This window comes from Cupressus sempervirens, chromosome 8 (genome assembly GCF_028749045.1).
Source record: "Cupressus sempervirens isolate cs-2001-9-10 chromosome 8, ASM2874904v1, whole genome shotgun sequence".
NCBI classification, from domain to species: Eukaryota; Viridiplantae; Streptophyta; class Pinopsida; order Cupressales; family Cupressaceae; genus Cupressus; species Cupressus sempervirens.
This window is the reverse complement of record NC_143125.1, coordinates 655,128,513-655,139,849: the sequence shown is the minus strand read 5'-3', so window position 1 is coordinate 655,139,849 and position 11,337 is coordinate 655,128,513. Positions and strand designations below refer to the sequence as shown.

The 11,337-nt window shown below is 34.3% G+C and overlaps 1 protein-coding gene across 1 annotated transcript; it reads left to right on the top strand.

Annotated features, from left to right (window-relative positions):
* The first annotated feature begins 10,553 nt into the window (after window positions 1-10,553).
* LOC149544141 (toll/interleukin-1 receptor-like protein) lies at window positions 10,554-11,087 on the top strand. The gene has a single exon (XM_089795903.1). The coding sequence runs from the start codon at window positions 10,554-10,556 to the stop codon at window positions 11,085-11,087; it is 534 nt and encodes a 177-aa protein (XP_089652029.1).
* Window positions 11,088-11,337: the final 250 nt, after the last annotated feature.

The window sequence follows — 11,337 nt, the reverse complement described above, 5'->3', positions numbered from 1 at the left end:
ATCGCTCAAATGCGTCAAAATACTCTCCTTTAAAATATCGTACATCTGCAGGCTTAACTTGGTAGAAGATGGGAACAATTCTATTGATTTTCCTTCTTCTGTGTATGAATGCCAACTCTTCAAAACAGTTGTTGGATTGAGCATGCTCCTTTGAAAATATGACAAAATGCAAGGAAGCACAATCGATTGTTGTTTTTACTTGTTGATCCACCGATTGACGCTCTTCTGAATTTGAAAAAACCTTCAGTTGCATGGCTGCATATTTAAGCTTTTCAAAGATCATGAGTCCAGCCAGCAGATGTTTGGCGTGACTAATTAATACATCAGATGGTGCAGATTCTGCAACATGCGGAAAACTGCTGCTAGTGTTGCAAGATGATGCCATGAAATTGGATTGGACGGTACACAACAACAAAATGGAAAAAGATGTAAATCTAAAAGAATAAAGGGATTCTTGTTATTCATCAGGCGAAGAGAAATCCAAAACATACAAAAAGATTAGAGGTGCAGGTAGCGCAACAAAGAAATGTGAAGGAAGCTAGGCAGAACTAACAGAGAAGCATGAAGGGATACGATGTAATTAAATAAGAATAATAAAAGTGGCTCATTGCAGACAAAAGAGAAAGGAAGTTAGCACACAAGAACTTTCAATCAATCTTTTTTAAATTGTCTCTTTTCATATCACTTTCCGTGAAGGGAAGAAATGAGAGTGATCCAAGACAAAGAGTGGCTGAAACCATTCATTGCTGACCGGTCTTTGCATAAGTAACAGCGCGGAAGACCTGCAGAAGTATCATCTGGTAAGCACTTCTAAATTCATAGACTTCCAACTGATAATCTAGAATTGCCGACTATCTAGAACTCTGCGCCAAATCCACTTTCTTCATATATATATATATATATATAGATATATATATTATTGTCTGGAAAGGGTTTTTAATTCGAAGACTTCCAGCTGTACAATTGCAGACCATCTAGAACTCTTTATATATATAATTCATTTTTTTGAGTGGTTGTATTGTTTCATATATTCAACTATCATATTTTGTACATGAAACTTTCAGCAATGTACCTTTGTTTGCAATGGGTACATGTGTAGATACGAGAGCTCAATTAAAGCAAATTTTGACCTTACTTTTGTATATATACATGCAATATATTTAAATTTGTACATTTTCATTTTCTTTCTCCTACATCTTCGTCTATCTCATTAACTCTCCATCACTATCCATCCCTTATCTCTTCATCTCGACCTCCTTAAATATCACTTTCTATCTTTATCTTTACATCACTCCCTATCTCAATGTGCCTTCTTTATATATTTATATCTTCCATTCCTCTTTCTCTAAATTTCCCTCCCTCTCCTACCCTCTCCATGTCCCTCTTCTTTATCTCATCATCTCTCCTCCTCTCGATCATCATCCCTTTGGCCCCTTCGGCAATATTGTAGTTTTTGTCAACACCAACTCAAGTTTAGGAAGATGTATCATTTGATGCCAAGGTCAAAGCTTAGATTCGTATAACCTTTCAGGCTAACTTTGTAGATAATAGTAATTGAATAATAAATAATAGTAAATAAATAATAAATAATCTAGGCTTAGAACTCAACAATTATTAACATGTCCAACTCAATTAAAAAATAAAACAATCAGCAACCAAGAAAGCTAAAAAATGATCAACTATTAGTAAATGAACATGCATTATCTACACGTCATCATTTTCTTGAATTTTTAAAAATAATAATTAAAAAGTATCTATGACAAAACTAGTAGTAGGGGGTCTCCTCTCTTCTCCTACTTAAGGTGTCCACTTCAAGGTCGCTTAGGAATTATGCAACGGTGTCGTCTACCCAGCCCCATCATTCAGGATGGGTTGGATCTGCCCCCCCCATGCCATGCCATGCAATTGCATCTGCGGGCCCCTGTTGCACTTTCTCTAAGCGAGTGGCTATTAGAGAGTAAAGGCATGAAGAGATGTGTGGGATGTTTTTTAAAATAAATGTTCAAAATAGTGAATATTTTGTATATGTGCATGTCATTAGTTATAAATTTTAAGTGTTTAGTTTTAATATTTATTATTTTATTATTTTATCGAACTAATAATGTTTATTATGTATATTTATTATTATTTTATATTGTTTAAGTTTAATATATATCATTAAGATATTCAATATATAAGTAGATTTATTTGTTTAATACATATTATCATTTACATAATAAATCTATATTTTCATTTTCATTTTAATTAGATTTAATTTTCATTTATGCTAGTAAATTTAAGTGAATACGTATTAGTTTAATATAATTTGACATAAGTATAATATACAATATTAATTAGATAATAAGTTTTCAAATGAATCTAGTTAAAAATAAAAGTTCCCACTTGGTAAAATTCGAAAAAAAATATCATAACTTAAATAAAAATATAACTAATTGTCAATGGTGAGAAATCTAATTTAAAAAAAACTAAATGGACCCAAAATAATTTTTTTAGTGTTAATCATAAAATTTATCATTTATTTTCCTTTAACAAAGATTTTTTAAATGAAGTGATATAAATGAAGTAATATAATGAAGCGATAATAGAGTGATAGATGATGTCGCTCTATCCATAACCGTGGGGCTGGATAGATAACGTCACTCATCCATGGCATGGCATGGCAACTGTCGGCCCCGTCGTCCAAGTGCATTTGCATTGGAAGCACAAATATTTATTTATTTATTCATAGTGCTTGTTTTTATGTTTGATTCAATTTTGGTTAAGTTAAATTTAGTAATAGTTTGATTTATTAATAGCTAGATTTATTTTTAGTTAGAGTTGTTAATATTTTCAATTAAATAGTGTTTAATAATACTATATTTAAAAGTTACATTTACATTTTAACTCTACATAGATATATTATATTCTTAGTTACTATAAATAAGATTTTGTTTAGTATATCATAATAAAAATAGTTAGAGTTATTAATATTTTTTCTATTAGATATAAGAGTTACAAAAAGGAGGAGAACCAAAAAGGTCACCATGAGAGAAAACAAGGAAGCCGAGCCTCACCACAGAGAATTAGAGACCGCTGTACATCAAGTCAGAAAAACAACAGAAGAGAAGAGGAATAGTCTAGCTAAGAACATCATAGGGCGTATCCACCCACGTTGTCCAACCTAAGGGGCCCTCCATTCAAACAATTCTTTTGTGCTCTTGAATCTGAATTAGCATGAATAATTCCTCTTTCTTGGCATGCCCTTTCTCTTTGATCTCCCTGGTCAGCCTATTATAATCATGCACGAAAACTTGCAAGTCATCCAAAGTTCTATGCCATTGGTGTTGAGATAATGGGTGTTGCACAGATTGCATAATATTGTTATTTTATTATTTTATTTTATTATGTAATGTTGTGCCTAGGTGGACGTGCAACATGTAAAGATTCCTATGAAATATTTTTGATGAGTTGTATTGTAACATTGTAAAAATATTTTATGTAATTATTTAATATTGAAGAAAAGAATTAAATGCCCAATATTAAATGTGGGGTCAGTGGGTTAGGTAGCACATGGTTTTAGCACATGGTTTATGTAATACCACTTAGTGGTTTTTTGGGACTTGCTACTATATAAGCAGCCACAAGGTTAGTTGTTGCAGAGAGAGAGTGACAAGGAGAAGACAAAAGGAAAGAGTCGAGCGGGACAAGGCTTGACAGGTTAGCCAAAGGAGCATTTGTGAAGGTTGAAAGCATGGCATGGGATGTGTGGATTCATGCTTGTTCACATAGTTTGCTCGGTTGTGGCTATGGCCATGAAGGCTTCCATGGTTGTATGACAATGGTATTTTTTGCTGAATAATACATGATGATGGATGCTTTTAGAGGCTGGGTTTTTTCCCTCAATGAGGGTTTCCCAGGGTATATCTTGTGCCACAATTTTGTGGGTATGTTTTCTATTCTCTTGCATGTGGATTTTAATTCTGTGTTTATTTCAGATCTATTATGGGTTATGTGGAAATGGTTATATTCTTTGTTGCCAAGTTTCCTTACAAGTGGTATCAGAGCTATGGTTTTATTATTGTAACCCTAGATTGAATCCATGGGAATGCATGAGAGGATAAAAGAAAGGGCAAGATATATGATTGATTTATTGCAGATCTGAGGGTTTTGGATTTGCTGTTATGATGAGATGTTAAAATATTTGGGCATGTGAAATTGTTGGACACAAGAGTTTTTTGGATGTTTCATTTAAATGAGGGTTTTGGGGGGTAGCTTGCAGAAATGACCTCCTGGGTAAAAACAAACCTCACCATTGGATCCGGGTCGACATTTCCATAAAATTTGATATATAATATGCCCTAGTTTGGCCATGTTCAGAGAAAATGAAAGAGTTTTTTGGTTTCAGCCCATGATGGCCGTCAAATTTAATCCCGTCGAAATTTTCGTCACTAAAAAAAAATAAAAAATAAAAAATGAAAAATCGTACTGAAAATGGTAAAAAGACTGTCTTAGTAAAATGGCCATAACTTTCTCTCAGAATATCGGATTTCAGAGTTCTTATAGGTGTTGGAAAGCTAATTCAGAGTACTACAACATGGTGTAGGTTTGGTTCTATGGTTTTAAAATTTTGTCAGGTTTTCAGAGCCCTAAAGTCAGATGTTATTTATTTGGAGCACGGATTAGGGCATAACTTGGGCATACGGAGTCGGATTTTGGACTTCGAGTAGTCAACGGAAAGCTCTTAGAAAGCTCTACAAATTGGTTTAGATTTGGTGCAGGTTTGGCATGATTTATTTTTTGATATATTTATCTGAACAGTTTATGATATATATTTTGACTATGGTAACATTGTGAGTTTATGGCATTGGAGATTTAAGATTTGATGTCATTGTACACTCAGTTCATATTTTAGATTGGTCTCATGATGATATGGTTATCAGTGTTTGGTTTGGATATGTATGATGACTTGTTGGGTCTACAAGTTGTGCAGTGTTATAAGCGGTCTATACTTACAGGTTGCATTTATGGCTTGGTTATGGGTTGTCTTTGCCCATTGATCTTTCATTATTGATGCATATTCAGATTGGTGGCTTGGATTTGGGTTGTCTATGCCCTAAGTCACATGATTTTATCTTCATGTAGAAGGGATGAGATTTTTTTACCAGGTACAGTCATGGCAGAAGATTGTGGTTGACTATGTTGACAGGTCGGACATATTGAGAGCCAGATGCTCGGTTCATGGATGTGATCATGGTGCCATAGATTTTGGCATGACATGATTGGTTATACAGGTACATCCTTGATGTTCATTAGCTTGGATTTCTGATTCAGTTATGGTGGCATATCTTCTTGGTTGAGGATCATGGTTATTTGGTTTCTTTTGAGGAGCTCATGATGTGCACTTTGAGTTCTTTGATAGTTTGATGCCTTGGTTGATTCTCATGGTTAGAGGATGCTTTTTCATCATGATGTCATGGATAGCTTGGATACATGATTTTGTGGGAGCTTGTGACAGTGATGGGGTGATAGTGCAAGATTAGTTCCTGGTTTGATTTGGATCTTCATATAGGAGATGGATTTTATGATGCCATAGGTGACTTGGTACCACAGTTGAGTGGGAGTTGTTGGCATTGATATATTTATTGAGTGTTTACAGATGCTGGAGGTTTATCTTAGATCCTGTTGCTGCAGAAGTGTCTTTGACATTTGCATGTTGCACTTGTTATCTTCATGGTGTTTGAATATGGTTAGATCTTGAGGACTCATGGAGTTCTTAGTTATCTTCATGGTATGTGGAGATGGTTCTTCCTAGTATGTGGAGATGGTTTATCTTCATGGTGTGTGGAGATGGTTGCATCTTGAGGACTCATAGGGTTCTTGGCAAAGGTGTGGTTTATGCTTTTATTCGGCATGTTATCCTTGGTATGAGGATAGTTTCATTATTATGTCATGGTATACTCTTGATACGCGTTTAGAGTTGTGAAATGTTATGGTGTGTTCATATGGAGCATGTTATCTCTTTGGTTGAGATGGTAAGATCATGTTGTCATAATTATGTTCCTGAGGCCATGGTTAGAACTTTGACATTGATCTTGGTTTAGTTTTTTGGTATTGAGTACACTGATCATAAGCTGGATACTTCAAGATATTGCTATGTTACATTTGGATTTGGCATGGATTGATTGGTTACAGGTGCTCATGGATACTTAGAGATGGTGGTGATGTTGTTTTTTCTTGGATTAGAGAAGTATTTGTTGGGACGGTTGATGGTTTCAGTAGGAAGTCTGAGGGTTAGTCACCTGATATGGACTTGAGAGGAGATTGTTCTTAAATGAGTCTTGGTTGGAGACTTGGGTATCTTGATGAGCATTCTCATTCCCCACTCTTGGTCTACTCAGCGGTTTGTTACTTGAGAGGTATAGCCCATTGTTTTCTCTCAGTTGCATTATATTTATGCTTGTCTTTCATGGATATGGATCTTGAGCTACGGTACATGAGTTAGTTCTGGAGGGTTCATTTGAGAGATGGTTAAGCATTGGTTATCTCCATGTGCATATGTTGTTATGCTAGTTGAGTTTGGGAGATGGTTTTATATTGGGCATTTTCTTTGGATTAGGAATGGTTATTCCTTGGTTTAGGAATGGGTTTATTGAGTTTGATCTTCTTGTGAGAGGCTTACATCCATGATTAGTTATATGGTATGGTTTGGGTGTTGTTGAGGCTTCTTGTTGGGGTTTTATGGAGGAGATCATACTCGCACAGTTTACATCTAGAGGTGTGCGTAGAAGGACATGATACAGGTTATGATTTGCATGGTTTCTCTGGTCTTGGTTATCTTCTTGGATGTTCAGTTTTACCTACATTGGATTTGAGATTGGTTGGAGATTGTGATCACTAGTTTGTGTTCATGTATGTCATGTGAGAGATGATATGGTTATTTCTTTATCTCTTTCCTCTGTTGATTGTGGTGAACTTGGGAGAGCATTGGAGACTTGTTATGAGAGTTGTTCTTGCAGGATATTAATTTATGTGTTGTGGATGTCCTTGATACTACATGGATTCACTTCTTTGAGATGTTGTGAGTGGATTGGTTATAGATTTGACATTGTCTTTTGCAGTGGGAGCTTCTTGGTATATATGTGGCAGGTATTGCTCTTGAGGCTTGTGATTGCAGGTTATAGATTGGATATGTCGGTGATATGAGATTCACTTGTTATACCTTTGAGGTATGGATAGTTGGATGGGTTTGGCACTTGCTGTGGGTGCTATTTCAGCTATAGATATTTTGACAACTATGGATACATGTGATTACCTTTGGATCAGGTTTTTTGTGCTTGGAATTTTAGTTGGTACAGGATTTTATGATCTTCTAATGCAACAGGTTGGGTGGTTTTCTCTTTGGATGGCTTCTATATATGTCTGGTGGTAGTGGCATAATAGGAGGTGAGATCATTCATGTTCGAGATGCTGGATACTTTGATTTTTTTGGGGGTACTAGGATGGAGCACTTGGTGTATTTTGATCCATGATGGTGGATGTGCTGGGAGGTATTGTTCCCATGTTCATTTTGTGTGGCTACGGATTGACCCTATGCAATGTATACAACAAGTGGGAGATTGTTGAGATAATGGGTGTTGCACACATTGCATAATATTGTTATTTTATTATGTAATGTTGTGCCTAGGTGGACGTGCAACATGTAAAGATTCCCATGAAATATTTTTGATGAGTTGTATTGTAACATTGTAAAAATATTTTATCTAATTATTTAATATTGGAGAAAAGAATTAAATGCCCAATATTAAGTGTGGGGTCAGTGGGTTAGGTAGCACATGGTCTTAGCACATGGTTTATGTAATACCACTTAGCGGTTTTGTGGGACTTGCTACTATATAAGCAGCCACAAGGGTAGTTGTTGCAGAGAGAGAGTGACAAGGAGAAGAGAAAAGGAAAGAGTCGAGCGGGACAAGGCTTGATAGGTTAGCCAAGGGAGCATTTGTGAAGGTTGAAAGCATGGCATGGGATGTGTGGATTCATGCTTGTTCACATAGTTTGCTCGGTTGTGGCTATGGCCATGAAGGCTTCCATGGTTGTATGGAAATGGTATTTTTTGCTGAATAATACATGATGATGGATGCTTTTGGAGGCTGGGTTTTTTCCCTCAATGAGGGTTTCCCAGGGTATATCTTGTGTCACAATTTTGAGGGTATGTTTTCTATTCTCTTGCATGTGGATTTTAGTTCTGTGTTTATTTCAGATCTATCATGGGTTATGTGGAAACGGTTATATTCTTTGTTGCCAAGTTTCCTTACAATTGGTACCCATCATGTAGGAACCTTCTCAATTTCTCCTGCTCAATCAAAATGGTAGCTTGCGCCTGCAAGTAGATTTTAAATTAAATAGTGTTTAATAATATTATATTTAAAAGTGACATTTTTTACTAATTAATATTTTTAAAATTATTAAAAGTATAAAATATTAAAATATTAATATATAAATTAATTTAGTAAAAAATAAAATGCTTATATTAATAAAATTTTAAAAAATATATCATAATAAAATATTTATCTAATTAGATGTATGTAGACTTTCATTTCTAACTAAATTAATTCAAAATCTTATTATCTTATTGTTTTTTATATATGTATTATTATTTATAACTTAAAGTGTTGTTTAGAATTGAATGTTAAATATTAAATTTTGTCAAATGATATTTCCTTCAATTTTTATGTTAAATATTATTTTCCTTATTAAATTTGTAACAAAATAATATTTTCTTGTGAAATATTAAATATTTATTTTATTTCTTAGATTTTAATAATGACTCTATTGAATTAGAATTTTAAAATTAATTAATTAATAGAGTTAATATCACTCTATAATTGTTTCATTATATTACTAACTCTATTATATTACTTCATTTAAAAAATATTTGTTAAAGGAAAATAAATGATAAATTTTATGATTAACAGTAAAAAATTTATTTTAGGTCCATTAAGTTTTTATTTTTTTAAATTATATTTTTCACCATTGACAATTAACTATATTTTTACTTAAGTTATGATAATTTTTTAAATTTTTTACTAAGTGCGAACTTTTATTTTTAACTAGATTAATCTAAAAAATTATTATCTAATTAATATTGTGTATCATAGTTATGTTGAATTATATTAAACTAATACGTATTCATTTCAATTTACTAACATTAATGAAAATTAAATTTAATTAACATGAAAATTAAAATATAGATTTATTATGTAAATAATATGTATTAAACAAATAAATCTACATATATATTGAATATTTTAATGATATATATTAAACTTAATCAATACACAATAATAAAAATATACATAATAAACATTATCAGTTCAATATAATAATAAAATATAAATATTAAAGGTAGACATTTAAAATTTATAACTAATCACATACATATATACAAAATATTATTCACTATTTTGAGACTAAAAAGAGAAAAAATTTCTGAACCTTTATTTGAAAAAACATCCCACATGCTCACATCTCTTCATGCCTTTACCGTGTGACGGCCACTCGCTTGGACAAAGTGCAACTGGTGCCCATGGATGATGCCATGGCATGGCATGGAGGGGCGCACATCCAGCCTATCCCGAACAATCGAGCTGGGTAGACGATGTCGAAATTAAGTTCTTTTTTTCCCACTTCGATGAAATTTTTGATGTACTCAACGAATACGTACTTATCTATAAAATGCTATCTATGAAGCAACGTATTTGCACTTGATTTGACTAAAGTGATTTGACTAAAGTTTAAAGATATTGAAATAATTATTTTCTTAAAATAAAAAAATAGACAATCAAAATAATTTAGCAAACGCGTTTTCATTTAGCCACTCGGTAATTAGATGTTTTCCCTAAATTCAGTGGAACAATAGGCGAGACACCAACAACTACGAAATGGGATTCCATAGACGAAAATTCTTCTATGCCTTCTGCTTCTGTTCGGAGATGCTTTCGCGTTTCTCCTGCACGATTTCCTTCCAAATTAAAGTTGGCAGCCGCGCAATCGACGTGTTCGACTCAGCATTACAACTAGAGCACTTCTTTCACACTTTTATTTTACCTCAACTTTTTTATTTGGTCCGTCTTATCTCAACAAGAAGATGAACAACCCTTCTAGTTTTGTCCTTCAGTTCTGTTTCTGTTGTCTTGTTTCATCAAATCTGATTTCATGGCATCTACTTCCAACACTAGCAGTGGCCAAGAGCTCGAAGAAATTGTCCCATCTACATTTAATTCTGGTGGATCCACAATATCAAAGTTGGAAGAAGGCCAAAGGAGTACGAAAAGTCAAATAAAACTTCAGCTGTCCTCAACTAGTCACTCTAATTTTTTTAATCAGACTCTGTCATGCTTCTTCGTTTCTTCGTTTCTTCTGCGGGGTAACCTCAGCAAGTACACGCAGTCTACGCATCTAGTCCAACATTTATTTCTCATTACTTATCCCTCTCCTGCTCTTTTATATGCACCGCTCCTTTTTTCTTTGAACGCCCCTTTTTTCAACCTTTGTCATGTTCGCTTAAATCTAATTTCATGGCATCTTCTTCTAACCCGCACAGTGGTGTTCCGTCGAATTGCCAACACATTGAAGAATTTCCATCATCCACATCTGCTTCTTTTGCATCCACGATGCCTATGAAAGATTTCCCGCGTTATGATGTATTTATCAATCATTTTAAACATCCTCTGGGCGTAGCAATTTATAAAGAGCTTGACGCGTTGGGATTGAAGGTTTTTCTGAATTCGGAAGAGCTCGATTTGGGGGATGAAGAAGTAGAAACAACTTTTAAGAGTTCCTCGCTTTACATTCCAATATTTTCAGAGGGCTATGCACAATCCAACCGGTGCTTAGAAGAGCTGTCATCCATGCAAAACAGGGGTAAATTAGGCGCTAAAATTGTTCCTATTTTCTGCCGTGGTAAGACTGATGATGTACGCTATGTAAAAGGAGGCTACGAATTTGACCCAAAAAAGCTTGAACGTGACTCTAAGAAACTGGAGGAGCGGAGGAAAGCGCTTTACAGTGTTTCACATTATGTAGGTCCGGTCATTGAGAGCAAGGAGTAAGTACTAAGTACCCATCTCTCCACCAGATACACTCAACGTTTACTTATCGATTCATTCTTTTATCTTGAGGCTCATAGACTTCAGTTATCCATATAACTTGTGACGTTTATTGTGTTTTCTTCATTGTCGAATGTGTCCAGGGATGAAGACATGCTGCTGAAGACAATTACAGAGTGGGTAGCGAAAGAGGGAAAAATGTGTCAAGAATTTGTAGGACCAGCTAAGACTAGTTCAAGCATCCAACAACAGG